Genomic DNA, 22160 nt, shown 5'->3' on the forward strand with positions numbered 1-22160 from the left:
AGCTAACACAATTTGAACAATCTGGTGAAAGGCATTGTCAATTCCTTAAAACATCAGTGAAATAACAGCTGATCCCTACTGTTGTATTCACATTAAGGTTTTGTAATATCCTATTATTATTATTATTACTATACAGTACCTCTATGGAGTTCAACAACTCATTGTGAGAGATCCAAACTATCCACTCAATCTATCATACTTTTCCCTGAACTCATTAACAGATATAGAACTCACAACTAACTCTGGCAACCCATTCCATTTAGTCACAACTCTCCAAGTCAAAAATCTAGTACACACATCCCTACTAACCAAACCTTTATTAAACTTACAGGGATTACCTCTAGTTCTGTCCCTCTAGACAAGTTCTGAAATATTTTCTCTGCATCAATCCTATAAAATCCTGTAATCAAATTAAATGTTTCTATCATATCTCCTCTTTTTTTGCCTGTCAACTAACTTGTGCGGTCCACATTTCTTTGCAGTGGCAAAAAATATTTAAAATAAAAATTTCCTGAATATATATTCCAAAAGTTAGGTTTAATAGGATAAATGTAAAATGGATGAATGATGAGCAACGTATGCAAATCTGGAAGAAAGCATTATGAAAGATAGCATAAGGTAGGAGTCAATGATGCTTTGGCCTTAAATATCCTTAAATAAAGAATAACTTGCATAAGATGTTATTTAACAAAATTTTTGCCCTAATATAGAGAACAAATAACTTTTATTTATTTATTCGTATCAGGTTCCCCCCCCCCATTCCTCAGGACTTGATTGAGCCCTCCTAGTGAGGCATTATGTATGTATTTTATGACTGTAGATCTGTATATGTTCATGGGCCAGTTTGCCTGTTCTGAGGGACAAAAAACCTCGCGTTTCCAGCGAGATTTTCGTTCCTCTACCTCCCGGCTAGCTCACCTTTAGTCAAAAGAGACCAGATAAGGGTTTCTCACATCATGGACAGGAATCAAACTCAGTTCTTTCAGACCAAAAGGCTTCATCTATAATGACTGAGCTACGGAGGCGCTAACAAATAACTGGAAGACAACAATGAAACATGAGCTACACATACAGGATGACATCAAGTGGCATGGTATACACTAAGACCCTAACTGCATAAATTGATATGAGAGAGAAATTATTAAAAAAAAAAAAAAGTTGAGAAGAACTATTTCTTCCTTCACTTTCTGTTCATTTCTTCCTTCAAAGTGAAGGAAGAAATAGTTCTTCCTTTACTTTGAAGGAAAGTCTAACAATTTTCTTTATACAAAATGTTTCAAGAGATAATCACTTTTTGCAAAGGACCTTAATCTTTATTCAGAGGACAAAATGTTTTTTGATTCCTTTGAATAAAGCACAAACACAAAATGCATGCAAAATGTTTTTTATGCATACATGGGCCAGCAAAAATTAGAGAGAATATTATCTCATGTACAAGACTATTAATGGTGCCAGGCAATGTTCCCTATAATTTTTGCCAGCCCATGTGTACATGAAAAAACATTTGGCATGCAAGTTTCAGGTCTCAGACTCAATTATACAGCAGCCTGTGCTCACAATAGCAAAAGTTTCAAGCAACAAACTGTTAATTTGATGTGACTAAAATTGGTGACAACATTTTTGTTCAAAGATCTTGTACATTGCATGCTAAATATTACTATAAGAGCAACCTAAATGCTTACTCTTTCAGCTACTTAAACACTGCATATAGATGAGGTTTAATAAACAAATGATGTCACATATCTAGCCACTAAAATTTACAGTTCTTTTCTGCTTTGTTTTTAACAGTGACATTTTGAAGGTTTGACACACTAAAATTTGCTAATGTACTTTCTCATATTAATGTTGCACTTTTTTTTGTCTAACTATAACCTGTAAAAATTGAGCACTAAATTAAATCACTTAAATCTGCTTAGCTGCAAAAATCCATCACTGTTTGCACATGTTCAAGTGATCGTACTGTCTAGACAGTAGACAGTCTAAAAAATATACCTCTTCAACTTGCTGATGTCAATGTCAGTTCGCCTACACAGTGCACTCTAAAAGTAACTAATTCAAGTATTAAGTTAGAATGAGTTGGAGTAATATTGGATTGGAGAAATTACTAAATAAAATAAGTGACAAGCATGATTTATTATACAATCCAGTTTTTTGTTGTACGTTAAAAAATTGACTGTAAATTAGAAATTCTCAAAACAAAAGTTTCGTGCATGCAGTTACTTGGCATGTACATTCCCTTTATAACCAGCATGCATGTATACAGCATAGAGGGAACATTGGTGCCAGACTACTGACAAGGCTGTTGATGATGTGAAAAAAAAAAAAAAAAAAAGCAGCGATGTGAAGTCCGGTGCAAGTTTCTTTCTAATAATGAATATATGAAGGGTAACATTTAGCTGATGAATAGGAGGTTAAGAAGATAATCCAGATTGTTTATTTTAAACAGAAAACTTTACCAACAGAATGGAAGTACAGTCATAGGCATTCCTCTTTCTCTGATACTTGCTAACTTTTTTTTATGTTGCTCCCACCCACAAAAGGTTATATGCAAACCTATAGTATTCCATAACATAGGTAAGCTAAGGATTTTTTTCCCTATTTTCCTTTCAATTATATATATATATATATATATATATATATACACACACACAGATAATTCTCTTTTTTTTTTTTAATTTTTTTACATGATTTTGAAATAACATGGTTTAGAAAACAAAAGCAATTCTATTTTTACATTGTATATTTTGATTTAACACAGTTCAAATGGCCCTTATTTTTAAAATTTCTGTTTGAATTCAGTTCTGTTAAAAAGGGTATTTCCATTATGATTATCATTTCCTAGAATGGTACATAGGTACTTGAATTTTGGGGAAACTCCCTCAATGTTTTAAATATCAGGGATTACTCTATGCTACAGAATGTAGACAATTGTGGTGACAACGAAAAAAACAATTTTTGTAATTATGATTCCTCGAAGTTAGGCCGACAGATGATCCATTATATTCGCTTGCTGTTGGTTCCTGGAAGCAGAAGGATACTGTTAATAATTGGTGGATTTTTATATAGATAGAGTATTCATAGATATTATATCTTAATATAATTCCTACCATAGAGAATGATCTCTGTTTCTAACAATTATTTTTTTAATTCTGAGTGCACCTATATGTTATTATATGCACAAGGGTTCACTCCAATTGGTGTAATGATCTTAACTCTTTCTTTCAGAATCCAATTAATCACTGACTCAAGAAAATACAAAATAAACACATTTAATATAACAAAAACAATATATATATACTTCAAACAATATTACATAACTATAACTACAAATTAATTGGATCCAAGGCCTTTTTAAAATAAACTTACACTTAAGACTAAACACTTTGTTTTCAAAATGACAAAATGTTCATAGCCAGTTTCTCTCTCTGTCAAGGCCCTTTTCAGAAAGATATATGACTCTATTCTTCATTTTACAGGATCCTTTTTCATCACTCATGTAGCACACATAAAAATCTTCCTGACTTAATTCTGTCTCTTTTTAGTAGAAATAATAGTCTGATCAGGCGTCCTTAATACTGATGAAACTTCTTAATCAAAGTTTTCTCAAACATTCCTTTAGAACGTAAATAGCTCTCTTCTTTTATTCACTACACTTAATGACAGTCTTAACTCTTCCAATAAAAAAATTCACTTACAGTTCTACAATTCCCTTTTCGGAATTTACTATAAATCTTTCAATCAGTGTTTCCTCCAATATTCCTTTTAAAACGATTTATATATTTACCTATTTCCCTTTTATTTATCCACATACTTATTCCACATTAAAACTTAATAGTTCCACGATTCCTTTTTTGAAAAATACTGTTAATTTTCTTCCGAATGTCACTTAAAAAACTTAAGTTCCTCTGAACCTAAAAAATCCGCCGGCCTGTGTTTTAAATTCCTTCCGAACGCTCTCTTGTTTACAGCCGTTACTCAGATACCGGACGCTTTCTTGTCAGCTGTCAATCACTCATCAAACTTCTCCGCGAGCATGCGCACTCCTTGGCAAGCGAGAAACTAAGTACTGTAAAATGGCTGACACGTTGTATCCGTTAGCGACAAGAGAATGTCTTCATAAAACACAAAACTTAATATTTCAAACCACAATCAAATTCTTTTAAGTAATAAAAAGATCAAATCTAGTAAGTACATCAATTTTTTAACTTCTTTACATATCACCTTGGACAAAACAATTCCATAACGGGCATATCGCAAGTGCCGACAATGCGTGTTATGAAAACAAAACTAATAAACATACAAACATAAACAATACGTAAAAATATTCAGAATTTTAATTATGATTATTTTTACAATACTATGCCGATTCATCAAAGTTAAGTTGGTCAGTTACAGGAGGCCCACCTATATAAAGCCTTGGAAGGAGTTAAGCTGTTTGCTAAGCAATCATTTCTTGTTTACCATTCGAAATGTTTACATGTCTTGAAAAGTTTTGCATTATGGGAGATACTGGGATGGGATAGGAGTGTTGTTAGCTTGATCCACCTTTGCTACGAGTTGCCCGGTGTTGTACTACTTCACTCCGGTAAGGTAGTACAATACCATATTCAGTCCTGAAGATATTTTCAGGCGCAAACTTTGTTTGCTCACACTTGGATAAAGGATTAAACTAAATTTATTATAGTTTACATGTCTTGTGTTTTGTTCATGAAAGTTTTGTTTGTGCCATAGAGTTATACAGGTATGTATTAAATTTTGAAGAAGGAAAAGGTCCTAGTGATGTGGACAGAAGATTGCTCACAAAATGAAATACCATTAGATGGAAATGTCATCAAACAGAAAGCATTATGGTTGTACAAACAGATTCCGAAAAAGGAGCCAACATCATCAAACAACAATTGTGATTTTTCTGCAAGAACAGGTTGGCTTACAAAATTTCTCAAAAGATATGTGTTTCATAATGTAAAAATAAAAGGAGAAGCTGCATCTGCAAATGAGCCAACAGCTAGGGAATTTCTTTCAAAACCGTTCAAAATTATTGAAAATGGTGGCTACAATCCTGATCAAGTTTGGAATACAGATGAGACCAGCCTTTGTTGGAAAAAAATGCTAAGCAGAACTTATATAGTGAAATCACAAAAGTGTTGGTGGCTTTAGAGCAGCTAAGGATCGTGACACTATTATTTTGCAGCAATGCTTCAGGAGATTAAAACCATAACTCATTAATCGATTCCTAATTTTAACACATTACCAGTGCACTGGAAGACAAACAAAACAGGTTGGGGTTACAAAAGAAATTTTTAATGAATGGTTCCAAAATCAATGTTTTGTTCCAGAAGTTAAACACTATTTGATGGAAAAAAATCTGGACTTTAAAGTTTTATTGATTATAGATAATGCATTGGCCATCCTGTTTTAGAACGCCCAAATGTGGAATTTTGTTTTCTGCCACTTAATACAACATCCTTAATACAACCACTAGACCAGGGTGTGATCGCTACCTTCAAAACTTACTACATAAGAAGAACATTCTAATACATTTTGGATAAACTACATAAGAGTAATTTACTGAACAATTATTGATGTGTAGAAGAAATTTTTTATTTTGAATTGCATCAAACTTGCTAAGTTGGCGTTATCAGAATTGAAACCATCAACTTCAAATGCATATTGGAAAGCTACTTGGCCAGAATGTGTGAAAAAGAAAACCCTGTACCTTTGCATACAACTGAATATCCCAATATCATCAGATTGGCAAATGCAGTTGGCAGAGAAGGATTTAATGATTTTTCATCTGCAGATATTGAAGAATTGATGGTTGACAAGGCTGTTAGTGATGATGAAATAATCGAAGCTCTCCTTGAGAATCTCGATGAAAAAAGTGATGAAGAGATTCCACTCAATGCAGGATTAATTAAAGGGCTTCAAATGGCTAGTAAATTGCAAAGTCATTTTCTTACACATGATCCAAATACTAAACAAGGTGAACAGTTTAAACATGAACTGAAGTCATGTATCGTGCAATATGAAGAATTATACAAAGATCTAGTCAAAACAGGATCACAATGATTAATTACAGAGTTCATGGTAAAAAAAAAAATCAACCTTCAGAATTATTGGAAATTAGTGCTAATTTAGTTACTTTTACTGAAGAAAACGTTTCGCCATTGCAGTATGAACAGGGTGACATTTCAAGTGATGGAAGCAATTTAATTCCAGTCTCACACAAAAGAATGCAGCTACTATTCAGAAAGTGACGGCAAATAAAATTTACGTAGTAATAACCATTACTATTTAATTTTAATGGAATATTTTTTATTTTAAATACTTTGAAATAAAAAAAAATATTTAAAAAAAAATATTCCATTAAAATTAAATAGTTTTATTCAGTGATTTTCATATGTTTTGTTTGAAATAACTTATTGTTCGTATCAGGTTTTCACATCTGGAACCATTCTTCTATTTTTTTTTCATATGCACTGTATTCCTTTTTTTTACATGGTTGTCATTTACACGTTTTTTTCTGGAACCAATCTACCATGGAAATGGAGAATTTGTGTGTGTGTCACATTTCTTTCTTTTTTTTTTACATAGTCCAGAAACCCTGCTCTAGAGACCAAACATGGAACTTTTTCAAACCATTTCAGGTCTCCAATAAGCAGGGTCTCACACCAGGCAATGAAATTCATCTCCCACCTAAAGACAAGACAATCACAAACACCCATGATCCATAGTAGGATTCAAACCCGCAGCCTGTTGGTTGGAGAGTGGTACTCTAACCACTCAGCCAATCAGGCCAGCCGTTTCGTGGAGTGATCTGACAATGCTTATTAGATAACATCTCTACTAAACTTTCATTTTGGCATAGGTATGTAGATGTCATATTTGCAGTTTGACAAGGTCACTGAAGTTAAAGATTTTATCGTGAAGATTGTATGTTGGCCTGAAATTATTCCTTCCATGAGAAATGGTTATTATCCACACATTTCATAGTTAATAGGATTTTTTTTTCTTGTTTGTTTTTAAATAATTTACTCCTTGTTTCAATTTATGCAGTTAGGACCTCTGTGTGTTTCAAATCATGCCACTCTACATCTTATTGTGTATGTCTAGCTTGTGTTTTGGTTCTTGAGTCCACTAGTCATCTATTCTACTTGTTTAATTTGAAAGTTATACTGAAGATTCTCTAGATACTGTGGAGAAAATTTTTTGCAAAATAAAAACATCTCATCTGAGTTATTCTGTAGTTAATATTTATTTATCTTGAAGATAGGCAAGGGCATTGGCAAGAGCTGCATCACTGAAGCAGATAGTGCTGGCTTTGATAGTGATTTGTTACTGTTTTTATTTTGGATACTGTATTGTTGGGCCTGATGCTATGAAGCAACCATACAATCATCCATTGCGTAAACATCTTCCAATGTGTGTGTGTGTGTGTGTGTGTGTGTTGGCTTTCTATACACAGAAAAATATAAGGAACTATTTGAAACCGACTGATATTTCCCTTGTGAAGTATATGTTAAGTTGATGACTATTTAAATGCACTAAAATTCTATCTAAAGTGGCTGGACTAGGGGGACCAAACAGCAAACACAAGCACAGCCAGACTTCTGATTTGAGTGTAATTGTGTTGAGTGCTCTTGAGTTTCTAAGTGTTCTATGTAGAGACTGGCTAAAGGGAGATCCAATGCTATTCAGTGGTTTGTATACTTTTCCTTTCCATGTGAGATGACCAGCACATACGGTAAATTTAAGTAATTCAAATATGTGTTCTGGGGGGGGGGGGCTTAATCAAAACATCTTTCTTAAGAGGTATAACAGTAAATAGTGAAATAACAAAGATGATATAGTTTTTTTTTTTAATATACTTTTAAAAATAACCGATTTTTCTTTTAACAAAAGAGCAACAATTACTTGATATGGTTTAAGCTTGTTACAAATTAGCACTAAACCATCATGGAATCGAAAGACTCATTGCAGGTCCCTAATATCACATAAATTGCAGCAAACCATCCCTTATGCTCGTTCAATGTTTCTCCACTTACCAGCCACTCTTCATGCAAGAACCTGCTCCTCATCCCATTGGTCACCCCTTCCTTACTCAGTTTTCAGGAATTGGCTTTTGTTCCAGCCTTGTCTCCTTCCATTCTACAAAAATCCTCTCTCACTAACCCAGTAATAACCCCTTGTGAACTATATATGTTTCAATCATATCTCCTCCTCCCACTATTCAGAAGCCTCTGCAAATGGCACTCGCTTAGAGTTCTGTTCTCAATGATGTTTCACATTCTATAGCCTGGAAACAATCTTAGTCAATCTTCTCTGGTCCTTTTCCAATATATCTTCATCCCCAAGAAAACCAAGTGACCAAATCTGTGTATAATTCATGAAGCCTGTATACAATGGAACCATAATCTTCTTGCTTCTACATTTTAAGGTCCTCATTACCATAATCCAATGTGATTTCATAACATGAGCTTGTGATAATGTGATCACATAACTTCAGGTCCCTGTCCACTATTACTCCTAGATCTCTCATCTCCTTCACCTCTTTTAAAATTTCCTCATCAATTTTTATACTTGATATATACAATCTTTGCCTACCAAATTTCAAAACCTTACACTGCCGCATCGAAATGGCAGCCACACTCATATAGTTTATTTGGATCCTCTTGTAGAGCCTTAACATGCATGACTCCTCAATGTTTTCTCCAATTTTGCATTATCTACGAACAGCTGGGTATCTCCAGTTAAACTCATCCCAATATAATTATTATACAAATTAAACAATAACAGCTCCAAAACACACCCTTGCAGCACACCACTAGCAACTTCTCATTTTCAGGATACAGATCCCCTCCCTCCCTCCATACAAACTTTGCTGATACCTATCTAAAATGCCATCACCTATCCAACTTACTAATCTAGTATATAATCCCTATGTTCCAGTTCAGTTACCAACTTACATGGCAATCTATCAAAGGCCTTTGAAAAATCTAAGTATACCATTGTATATGCATCATTCTTGTCAAATGAATTTGCCACTTTATTGTAGTACATAAGTAAATTGGTAAAAGTGACCTCTTTTAACTAGTTCATGCTGAATGTTACAAAGAACACTGCTATTCTTAATCCAATTCTGTTTTCTAGAATTGGATTAACCTTTCCACACTTGAACCGCAACTTTAGACACAGTTTAGCTGTTAGTTCAAGGCTATAGTCTCAGCAGAAACTGTTTAACAGAACCTTGTAACAGGACAAGTTACACCAAGGTGATTAATGTCGATTTCTCCATTGGGGCTTAAGTAATTTCCTAGATATTTAAATTTGTTCACTTGTTCTCTTACTTTGTTGTGGATGACTAGTTTGCATCTTTTAATTTCTTTACCTTGAAATGCTATTGATTTCATTTTATTTATTGAGATTTTCATGTCATTCTGATCTATTGTTTTTTTCCATTCATGTAGATTTTTCTGTAATTAGTCTTCATTTTCAGCAAAAATAACTTGACCATTAGCACACAAAAGGTTGGTTATATCCGCGATGAGTCTTTTGACTTCATGGAGGTCTGAATAATAATAATTCTTTATTTCCTATTTTAATTCCTATGATTTTCCTCTGCTCTCTTGAAATTTTTTCCACACATAATATATAAATATATATATTGAAGAGTATTGGTGATAATCCACTTCCTTGAATGAGACCTGTATTGGTTTTAATTTTTTTGGTTGTTTCATTCTTAATTAAAGGTCTGAATAATAATAATTCTTTATTTCCTATTTTAATTCCTATGATTTTCCTCTGCTCTCTTGAAATTTTTTCCACACATAATATATAAATATATATATTGAAGAGTATTGGTGATAATCCACTTCCTTGAATGAGACCTGTATTGGTTTTAATTTTTTTGGTTGTTTCATTCTTAATTTTAATATAGCTTTCTTTCATTATATTTGTTGTTGCTTTTGTGGTTTGAGGTGGAGCTTTCAATTCATACAGTACATTGATTAATTTTGTTCTGTTGATTTGATCATATGCTTTCTCATAATCTAGGAAGGCCATATATGTTGGCAAGTTAAATTCTATTCTTTTTTCTATAATTTGTTTGATTGTAAATGTAGGATCTATGCAGGGTCTTCCTTTCCTAAAGCTGCATTGTTCTTCTCCAATAATTTCCTTGGTCCATGTTGTTAATTTACTTTTAATTATATCTAGATATATTTTATAGCATGCATTTAATAAGGATATTCTTCTGTAGTTTCTGCAGTCCTTTTTTTGAATATGTTTATGATTATTGCTGCCTTCCATTCTTGCAGGATGTTTCCTTCTTTCCATATTCTGTTTACGAATTTAATTAATTGTAATTGAAATGGTTTAGAGCTGTATTTGTATAGTTTTGAATTTATTCCAGCTTCTCCTGTAGCATTCATTCTAAGAAGACATCACATGCTTCCTATGAAATACCATGGCAAATGTCTCCAGTATAACACTGAATCCAAAGAAATTGTAGCCTTTCTTAAAACACCAACATAATAGTAATAAAAAAATAAAATAAACATTAAGAGAGACCTTGAACATATTCTTGCTGAACTAATGACAACCTATGATGTGGATCATGATATCCCGTACATACACATCGACAATAAACAAACTGTACACAAGTAGTGTGCAGGAGTAGTCAGTGAATTACACCTTTATTTTTCCGAATAAAGACGCAATTCAATAGTTTGCAGGAATCTTACCATTTACTCTGTTGTTGTAAAGCCAAACAACAGAGCAAAGGTTGGTCGATTGGTAGAGCCTCTGCTACTAATGGCTCATGAAAAAAAGTTAAGCAAGTTTCAGCGCAGTTAGTAGTTAGAAGGGGTTAAATCGTTCGATGCTGTTGGCACATTCTCCCTCGATAAGTCCTCGGACTCCCTGGAGGTGTCATAATAATCATAAACTATCTCGCAGATCTTTACAGCACTCGTGGTAAAATGACAATACATTTTGGAAGCATATAAGCGCACAGGATATACTTATACATTTTGGAAGCATATAAGCGCACAGGATATACTTATACATTTTGGAAGCATATAAGCGCACAGGATATACTTATACATTTTGGAAGCATATAAGCGCACAGGATATACTTGTACCCAACTTCTAAATAAAGTTTCTTATCCGTTTATCTTACTTCCTACAATTACATAAACGTGGCAAAACGTATAACATACATAAAGTTTCACATCACACAACTACTTAGAAGGGGAAGAAGTCTTACCATAAGAAACAAATTCATCTAACATTCCCTTTTTCTCCTTGTAAAACACTCTGGCTATCACAACAGTCATAATAAGTCTCAAAAAATAATTTACTTCGAATAAAACATACAGAAGAAGAACAAACTCCAAAACACCGACAGCCATCTTCAAGCTTTGGTCGCCTGAGTTACAATTGCATAATAACTACAATCGTTAAGTAACAAATGGTGTCTAGTAAATTACAGAAATTTGAAAAATTATTTCAAATTAAAAATAGCCTGTTAATAATTAAGAAATATGGCCTTTCTTCTTGTGTGCAGAAATGTCTCGGGCCTTGAATGATAATATGAGATCTCAGGGAAAGAAAATGCTCAATAAATCAGAAACAAACGAGGCAGGAAAGGAAATGTTTTGCTTGCTTTCTTCAGAGAGAGCGAAAGAAGTTAGCCCTGTGCTTTATGCAATTGAAACACTGATGAAACCTTATTTAACAGGTGCGAAGAATAGGAATATCACTGAGCTGTAAGATTTGGTTTGGTTTATTAAGATTTAAAGCCAAATCAACTCAAGGACTATGAGGCCAATGTATTATGTATCTAAATTGCGTGTGTTCTAATGGCCGGTTTGCATATTCAGAGGGAAGAAAAACCCGAGGTTTCCGGGAAAAACCCTCTACCTCCATATGAGACCAATTAATTCGCCTTCAGTTGAAAAGCCCTGATAAAAATTCTTTGCATCCTGGACAGGATTCAAACCAAGGTCTTTCCAACCAAAGGGCATCGTCGAAACAGACTACGCTACTGAGCTGTACGAAGAAGAAACGACAGGCTGACCCAATGAGGCGATCGTTTGGGCAAAGGGGGGGGATCAAGCGGGTGTCGGACCTGGCAGCCGCCAGGGGCCTCGAGTTATGTGAAAAAATTAAAAGAGATCTATAAGAACGATATAGATGTTACGCATTTTGATGATGAATTGGAACAGTTTCTACTATTTTAAAAAGGAGATAAAGACAAATTCAGCACTGTCAGACAGGTATACAAGGTTGCAAGAGAGAGATGTCATCACCTTATCCAAATGTAGTTGAGAGACTCCGTAAATTTTACCGTCGGGGTTACCCGGCCGGCTTAATCTAATGCGATTAGGGGAGGGGATTATTATTATTATTATTATTATTATTATTATTATTATTATTATTATTATTATTATTATTATTGAGTATTCTGCAATTCAGCAGGTTCTTCTTTTAGTAGCAGAAACTTTCTTTCCACTCTCTTCTGTTCTGAGCCTTCTCTTTCAAGGTTGTGTACCTGTCTCAATTCAGCATGTCATCTAGCATTGTTTTTCATACTCTTCCTCTGTGTCTTTTTCCATCTATTTTTCCTTCAATGGCATCTCTGATGATTCCATTTCCTCTCAGAATATGTCTGCTCCAGTTTCCCTAACAGACTTCTTTCTTCTTCTACTCTTTTTAAGACCTCTTCATTAGTTATTTTATCTGTCCATTTGATTTTTTCCATCCGTCTCCAAATCCACATCTCAAAGCTTTCCAAAATCTTAATTTCTGCTTTCTTCAATGTCCAAGTTTCGGCTGCATGGAGGGCAACACTCCAGACATAACATAAATTCCATTTTCTATTAAAGGCATCTCTTCGCATCGCTATTCTTGCTTTGATGTCACTTTTACATCTTCCATCACTGCTAATAACCCTTCGTAGATATTTAAATGTCTTTAGTTGATTCAATTTTTCCCCATTTATTCTGATATACATATTTGCCTCTTTCCAAACATCACATCCACTGAGCTACACAGGCTCCTCAATATAGTTCCTTAAATTATATCGTTATCAATAAATTCATCTCAAGTTGAGTACTGTAGCTAAAAGTTTTGTAATAGGGCAATTTTGATAATTAATTAATAAATATTCTATCACTGCGGTTCAAGGGAACTATTCCAATGATGTAGTGTTCTTATGTTCACCCTGACGTTAATGTCTTTCATGTTATCGGCTTTCAGAGGAAAACACAACTCCAATCTCCATTGCTTGTTAAGCAAATTCTTTCTCAACTATCAGAATTACTACGCTTATTCTGAGTGATCTTTTATGTTACTTTCTGCCAAGTAATGAAAAATGTACCTTATTATCTATTTTAAGAGTTCCCTTAACAAATTTTATTTCATTACTATATTCTCCAAATTACTGACTTTGAAGATCACATTACACTAATTTGCAGTTAACTTAACATTAACTAACATTATCCCTCAGTCACAAAATTATCTTGATGTTCGCTTTTTTTTTCACATCATCTACAGTTCTTTCTCAAAATATATGAATGGAAAAATAAATATGTTCTGATCAAAAGCTTTTTGCGATGGAAAACAAAAACCTTCTTAACCCTGTTAGTAAATATCATATTCATTACCATGGTCACTCTTTGTGCTCTCTCTCTCTCTCTCTCTCTCTCTCTCTCTCTCTCTCTCTCTCTCTCTCTCTCTGCCAAATTTACAATTGAATGAGCTGGAGTGCCTTATACACCATCATTCTGTCTCTTACTTCATTTTCTTGCAGTGCAGTTACCACTACCGATTTTTTTTTGAAAAATAATACGAATGAATTATTTGACGTAACAAAAAAATAAAAAGAGTAAGGTTAAAAGACATTAATGAAGAGAGAGAGAGAGAGAGAGAGAGAGAGAGAGATGTGTTAGTAGCAGACGAGATATAGTGCTAATGACAGACAAGGAGTTGAAGTTCAGATATTATTATTGTTGTGTGTTGTTATATGGGCACCTCCATGGAGTGAGAAGACTCATCCCGGGAGACACAATTTATTCACACAATCTATCATACCTCAACATGATCCCCTTAATACATGAAGTATCAGGAATAAGGATGAGAAATTTTTGACAATGGTGAGCTCGACTTGGCCAAATATTATTGGCATTACTTAGACCTGGTTGAATGAAATAATAGTTACAAAGATAGGATGTAAAGAGTATTGTATTTTCAAGGAGAATAGATGGAACAAGACAAGAAGTGGGGTATTGCTGTTGTTGTTGTTGTTGAGAGCTACAAAATTACAACCAACAAAATTAGAAGTTAAAGAGGATGTTACGTCTAAGGCAGATGGTTCATTTGAGAAATGATACAAATGAATTATTTGACGCAACGAAAAAAAGAATAAGATTAAAAGACATTAATACTGTCTAGTGTGAGATAGAGACCTATATGAAAAAAATACTTTGTTGGATGTAACTAAAGACCATGCGATCCACAGGAAGATGTAGACGCCAGGTTTCAGCAGATTAGCACAAAGAGTGTAGGCCGAACAATTATTATGGGAACATAGATTGGAGAAGGAAAGAGGGCATGGCAAGGTGGAAGTGGGATTTATACAGTTTCTAAGGGATAATTAAAAAACAGCATGTTATACAGGGGACTAGAGTGTCTGACAGTCTTGAATCTCATAATAACGTTAGAAGATTTATTCTTAAACAAGGGTGACACTGTCTCCACTTGGCGAGAGTGAGCACGTGGGCCTTGTTCTGGGAAGTTGCCAAACATGTGGAGTTCTCTGTCAAGAAGAGGATTATGTTCAATTATAAGTCCGGTGATTATGAGAGACCCAGAGTCATCTTGGAACAGTGCCATGGATTGAGAAACTTCAAGGAAAGATTGTCAGTAGTGTATTGCGAGTAGGCAGATATTGGATGAGACTAGGAGTATCAGGCTGCATACCAAGGTCAGGAGGATAAACTAAGCTGGAATTAAAAGGATGAGTAGAGATATAAATGAAGAGCTGCAAAAAAAAAAAAAAGAAGAAAACATTGTGTAGGAAATATAGAGAAAAATGTGATCAGCATACACATGAGCACTACAAAGCGTAAGCAAGAAGGTTGACTAGTATGGGAAGAAAGGACTATTCAGACTATGATAGAGAATTAGCCAAACAGACCAAAGTAAACCCAAAATAGTTTTTGGTTATTTAGCAAGAAAGAAGAAAATTACTATGGTTGAATGACTTTAAACAATGCTCACTGTAGGAAGGTGACTAAATCAAAATAAATATTTGAGTTTCTAAGTAATAATTTTGCAAATATGTATGATCTGGGCGGTGATTTTCATAAAGTTGGCTCCAAGATAAAAGTATCAAACTGCAGAACAATTGATATATCAGGAATGGTTGTTAATGTATTGGAAATGTTTGTGGAAGGTAAAATAGAACACTGGATGGATAGGAATACCAAACTCTAAAGTGGGCAGCACGGCATGGATAAAGTTCCTGTCTTAGTAACTTATTCATATTTTGTAAAAAAAAAAGTGACAGCAGAATTGGATAAAGGTAATGGCTACACCATGATACAGCTCGACTTTGCAAAGCATATGACAGACTACCGCATGGAAAATTCTTAAAAAATCTGCAGCAAACGAAAATGGTTATGAGGCTAGTAGCATAGGGGGGTCGCTGACAGACAAACAAAAAACAACATATGGTGGAGTCGAATGAAAAGAATAATGCTGACTAGTGACGTACCTCAAGTTTTGGTACTAGGGCAACTACTCTTTAATTTATCAATGTCATAACGAAAGATTTAAGAGGGGTTTTCATTTGTTTGCAGATGATTCACAACTGGGGAAGAGCAATAGTTGATGAAGTGATGTAGATATCATACAGGATGATTTAAATAAATTGGCATTGTGGACAAATGTAATGGACATCAATTTAATGTAGCAAAATGTAAAGTAATGCACATTGGGTTGAATATATTGTATATGGTGTATCATATTCATGATATTGGATTGCAGGAAATTGATGAGGGTAGAGACTTGGGGAAAATAGTGGACTAAGAGTTCAGAGGACATATTACAAAAGTTGATAAAATGGCTCAAAGAATTACTTGGGTGTTGAAAATCACGTTAGCAAGTTAAGATAAGGAAGTTATTATCCCTTTTTATAACGTTATGTTTCGGCCACATCCTGACGGTGATGCACAGACTTGGTCACCTAGGCTTCTTGGGGACACGTGGTTGTCGAGAGGATTCAGCGATTAGTCAAGAAGATGGCTACAGAGGTGTAGAACTCTCCCTGCAAGGACATGTTGAAGGTTTGTGGGATACAAAGTTTAGTTGGTAAGCGGAAAAGATGGGACATGATAGAAACTTTTATCATAATAAAGGGATTTTCTATAACTTGAAGCAATTGAAAAATTTCAAATTATGACAAATTATCAGAGAACTAGTTGCCATCCATGGAAGTTGTTTACGAGTATAGTTAGTATGGGAGTGCGAACCAGGATCTAATGGCAAAATGCCAGGTTATTACATAGATTCACATATAAACGTGATCGGGAATATAAAGAAAGTGTTGAAGCCTTACTTCATAGACCTAATCTTAATCGAAATGACTGTCTCAATATTTGAAAAGTGTGGGAAATTATTATCCTCGAGTGTATTCAATAATTTACATGCTATATTTTAATTTAGTTTAAGTAATTTTAATTTCAGCCTAGTGGTTTTTAATCCAGGCATTTGAAGCTCAGTGGAAGTGATGCTTACACCCTCTGCTCTAGGTCCCGCGAAATTAGACTTAGCCCCAAGTACAGTCACAGACTGGAGGAACGTTTTGTAAGCTTACTTCCGACTGGTCCCATAGTTAGTCAATCTCTGGCACGGGCATGTGGATTTTTTCTTTGAGAAACTAGTGCTTTTGGTCCCGTAAACTCACAAAATCGACCGTAGTACCCACATTATTTCAGACAGTAACATATCCTGTTAGGGTTAGGTACCAAGAGATGGCAGCGCTTGATTTCCAGCGTCTTCATTGGTGGCTGCCTGTAATTAGTGATAGACATTGGCCAGCTATCTCTGATTGGCTATGGTAGAGATTGAACTGCCCACTCAGTCTCCAAAAGCTAGATAGAGTATTAAGGCCTCGCCTATTTCCTATAAGGGAATTAAAGGTGTAAGCTGTTTTTTTGTTCTGTTTTTAACCCATAAGCACGCAGCGATATTCATAGAGGGACCCTAATTTAACTTTTTTGTTTGTTTTTTGAATTCAATTCCTATTGTTGTTTCGTAGTTCTACTATACGAAATATTTACGTAATAAAAAATTTATTTATGGTATATGTATTATTATATAGATATGGATACCACACAGGTTTCATTTTGCAGTACTACTACTACTTCTACTACTACTTCTACTACTACTAATAATAATAATGAGCTCTTTCCACTCTTCCGGTTCACATAGTAGTTAATCAACTTGGATAATAAACGAACAAAAATGTGTTGGCAATTTTGGATTTTGTTGATGAAAGTGAATTCTATGTGGCTTGAATCAAAAGTTGCTATGGCATGAGAGGATGAAATTGTCATCCCACAAGGCGTCGCCCATTAAATCTAGGCTCTTGTATTTTACTAAAAGAAATAGGAAAACAGTGATTAGATATAAAGGTAAACTTACTCCAATTCGACATTACTAGAAAATTAAATAGGGGACCATCAGTTTTTGAAGTATCATTAAAAAGGAAATGAAACTGGAAAAACAATTAGAGACTTACTACGCCAACATAATATTGAGTTATGAAAACAAGGGGCAGAAAGGGATGACATACTTTTAAATAACAAGCACACTATGTTAGATTTACTTAATAATGATTAAGAAAAAGGAGAAAGTTTCTATAGTTAACAAGAGTAAACAGTACCCATCACGTGGTATGATGAGCCAAACATCACAATGTGGATTTGGATGATTAAACTTATATCTACCAATAGTTGCGCACAATGTAGTGGTGGGAATTTTGCATAATTTTGAATAAAGAAGTAGTGGTGGGAATTTTGCAAATAGTCTGTGATTGTAGCTGACATAAATAAAAACAAGGCAAGTTCTTCCTTAATCGAGAACCAAATTGTAGACTAGGATATAAATAATATATAGAAATGTAAATCCGCTAAAGCATTTTATTCCGAAAAACGGAATTAGCGAGGCAGTTCAGCTTAAACTCTTAGCGGGTGGTGAGAAAAGTTAATCTCCATCCTTCGCTGATCGGAGATGGCTTTATTATTATTATTCGTGGCACCTCCAAGGAGTCCGAAGACTTATCGGGAGGACACCTAGTGTATAACTCTCCATCTCCACCCTACCGAACCTTAACTACCAGTCAACTACATCATCTACCGCCCACCACCACACCACAACAAGTATCTTTTGTCTGTAAATTGCGTATGTTCTGAAGGGCCGATTGTCTGTATGTGGGATGAAAACCCGAGTTTCCCGGAGAAAAACCCTGCTACCTCCATATGAGATCGGCTAACTCACCTTCAGTTGAAAAAGTCCATATAAAGATTCCTCCCGGTAGGACGGGAATCGAACTCAGGCCTTATCCATTCGAAGGGCTCAATGTACCGTCGTTCTTCCAATTGCACTACGGAGGAATATTGGCTTGCCCAAGATTATCGATAATCTAACAGACATTCGTTGAGGAGAGTCATTAACCTTTACACAGTATGTTGCTGTCAGAAACAGTGTGATTTCTGCAGTCAAATTTCTTCATTTGTGAGAATAAAACGCCTGTTTCCTGAAGAAAAAAAATCCTATTGGCAGTACTAGAGATCAAGTAACTCATTGATTATAGAAATGCTTAGAAAGGTTCCTCTAGTCGGAAAATGGAATCAAATTTAGAACATACTTTTTAAGGCGGCCTAGCCCTTTAATATAATTTCCACAGAGCTACAAGGAGTCATATAGAAATCTTTCATGATTTCTATATGACTTCCTTGTTTCAACCTCAAAAAATGTTGAAACCTTCCGGTTTCAACCTTTTTTGAGCCCTACCTGCTCACTGATGAGACCTCAAAAAAGGTTGAAACTGGTCTGGGTAGTGACCTCTCCTCATAATGTAATTACAGTATTATATCCCCTAGGGGCTGTGTTTTTACATTATGAGAAAATATCAAGGATAGTGAGGCAGTTGCTCCACCTTTGATATGAGTTGCCTTGGGTTGTACTTCCAAGTGGTTACTTACACTTGGATTTGCCGATAGTTTTTCGGTATGAAACTCATAGATCTTTGTCCTAGTTCTTAGAATTTCGCTTACTGGCAGATAAACATCAAAGAATTTGTATCCCCTTCATTAATATTAAGGTTGCCAGAAAAATAGCCTTTTGGCTTTTATTTTATATTGCTATATGCGTTTTAAACGGAATATTGGAGGAAACACTAATTGAAAGATTTATAGGAGATTCCGAAAAGGGAATCGTAGAGCTGTAAGTTTTTTTAATTGGAAGAGTGGGACTGTCAATAAGCATTTAGTGAATAAAAGAGGAATTTTCTAGTTATGTTCTAAAGGAATTTTCGGAAAACCTCTGATTAGGAAGTTTCATCTGTATTAAGGACGTCGGATCTGACTATCATTTCTACTGAAGAAAAGAGATAGAATTAAGTCAGGAAGAATTAATGTGTGTTATGAAAGTGATGGTAAAGGATCCTGTGAAAATGAAGAATACACACATATATTTTCGCGATTAGCCAGTTTCATATCCTTTTCAATATCCGTTTTCATATCCGTTTTCAATTTCATATAGAGAGAGAAACTGGCTATGATCATTTTGTCATTTTGAAAACAAAGTGTTTAGTCTTAAGTGTAAGTTTATTTTAAAAAGGCCTTGGATCCAATTAATTTGTAGTTAGTTATGTAATATTTGTTTGAAGTATATATATATATTGTATTTGTTATATTAAATGTGTTTATTTTGTATTTTGGTCTTGAGTCAGTGATTTTTTGGATTATGAAAGAAAGCGTTAAGATCATTGCACCAATTGGAGTGAACCCTTGTGCATATAATAACATATAGGTACACACGGAATTAAAAAAAAATAATTTGTTAGAAACAGAGATCATCTCTATGGTAGGATTAAATATTAAGATATAATATCAATGAATATCCTGGAATATAAAAATCCACCGATTATTAATAGTATAATCTTCATACTGGTTCAGCACAAAATAGTATAGAAGGGATTTGAAATCGAAAGTGATCAACATTTAGTTTGAGCAGGAAAACGTGAATTTCAATTAAAATATACCGGGTGATTATAAAGTAATGTCAAGTGTTCAGAGCCCTCTAGCGAATAATGCATTGGATGAAACACACCAATATTCGCTAGACGTACACAGTGGAACATGGTGATTCGATTTAACGGAAAAAATAGTACCAAAAAACGCCAGCAGGGGAATTTTGGCGCAGTTTACCGAGTAAATTGCATTAATTTGCATTATCGCGTTTCTTGTGAGCGATCATGCAATAAAAGGAAAGCCTGTGAGATTTCTTGTCATTCGTAGACGAACTTCTTTTCGATGCCTCTCACTTTACTTGAGCGTGCTTTGTTAGTCAAACTCTATTATCAGCAGAACAATAATGTCAGTGCATGTCTTCATGATTTTCGGCGTATGAAAAATTTACGAAAAGGACCGATTAGCGTAACAAACTTAGAAAAACTGATTAGGCGATTTGAAACTACTGGAACTCTAGCAGTGCATGTAGGCAGGGGACGCAAACAAATCAATCACCAACAAGTTGAACAAGTTGCAACTGCTATTGTGGAACAGGAGATGACGAATGTGCAGGGTACCAGCAGTGCACGAGCAATATCCTGGCAAACGGATATCGCATATCCAACGGTGTGAAAAATCCTACATCAGATGTGTTGAAGTTTTTCCCCTATAATATCAGTTATTTTCCTAAATTGCGTCCTGGTGATGCGACCACACGAATCGACTTATCGTTGAGATTTTTAGCACGTATGGAAGTGTACGATGCATGGCCGTGGCAAATTTTATGGAGTGACGAAACGCACTTTTATTTGATCGGCGATATTAACACACGCAACTCTCGCATTTGGGCTGCAACTAATCCGCACGTGTGTCTGCAGATGCCTATCCACTCGCCCAAAGTCAGTGTGGTGCGGATTTATGGCATCTTTTATCATCGGTCCATACGTTTACGAGCAAAATCGCCAAAATGGACCAGTGACCTGTTCCGTCAATGCTAACAGGTATGCCAATATGCTACAGAACTCTGTGGTTCCACAACTGCAGCAAAGAGTATTTCTCGATTCGACCATCTTCATGTAGGATGGTGAACCACCTCACATCAGACTTCAGGTACAGCGTGTTTTACGACAACATTTCTCTGACAGAAGAATCATTAGTCATTAATTTCCCATGCCATGGTCACCGAGATCGCCTGATCTCGGTGGCCATGGCAAAAGTCTCAATCCTTGTGACTTTTGGCTGTGGGGATTTCTTAAAAGCATTGTGTATCAAGGACATGTACCCGATATTCCAACTTTGAAAGATCGAATAACGTTACACGTGAGACAAATCAATTCCGATATGTTGCGAGCCACTGTGGAAAATGTCGTGCACTGCATGCAGTTCCTGGAACATCAGAATGGTCATATTGAACCTCATTTGTAATTAACAATAAACGTCATGAAATTGATGTGTGCTCTCTCTCATTTGCCATTTAATCATTCATTAATCACACCTACTAAAATTAATTTGGCAGTGCCAAAATTTTCCTTGTTGGCGACGTTTGGTACTATTTTTTCCCGTTAAATCGAATCCCCACGTTCCACTGTGTACGTCTACCGAATATTGATGTGTTCCGTCCATTATATTACTCGCTAGATGGCTCTGAACACTTGACGTTATTTTATAATCACCCGGTATATAAGAAGGCATTACGAATTAAAAGCGAACAAATAAAAAACAATTAAAGTCAAGCAGCCATCTGAAATAAAACTTCTTTCATTTTTGCTTGAATAATATTTGAATCTATAATGAAAGAAGTTGAACACAAGCAAATCAATCTTTGGATACTGACAAGCAAATTTATTGATTAGTTGATTG

The 22160-nt window shown here is 35.0% G+C and overlaps 1 protein-coding gene across 2 annotated transcripts in view; it reads right to left on the minus strand.

Moving 5' to 3' along the window:
- Window positions 1-11385, minus strand: part of LOC150107346 (protein THEM6-like) — a 44182-nt gene extending 32797 nt beyond the window's left edge. Inside the window, exon 1 of one of the 2 annotated variants that reach the window (XM_090391212.1) lies at window positions 11267-11385. In XM_090391212.1, the coding sequence (XP_090247338.1) occupies window positions 11267-11336 (70 nt within the window). In that variant the 5' untranslated portion in view covers window positions 11337-11385. Of the gene's footprint in view, window positions 1-3366; window positions 3487-11266 lie in introns of those variants that run through there. The other variant, XM_090391213.1, reaches the window with a different exon arrangement.
- Window positions 11386-22160: the final 10775 nt, after the last annotated feature.

The sequence above is a fragment of the Typopeltis vanoorti genome, chromosome 4, assembly GCF_054136105.1.
Source record: "Typopeltis vanoorti isolate ZY-2024b chromosome 4, IOZ_Tvanoo_1.0, whole genome shotgun sequence".
NCBI classification, from domain to species: Eukaryota; Metazoa; Arthropoda; class Arachnida; order Uropygi; family Thelyphonidae; genus Typopeltis; species Typopeltis vanoorti.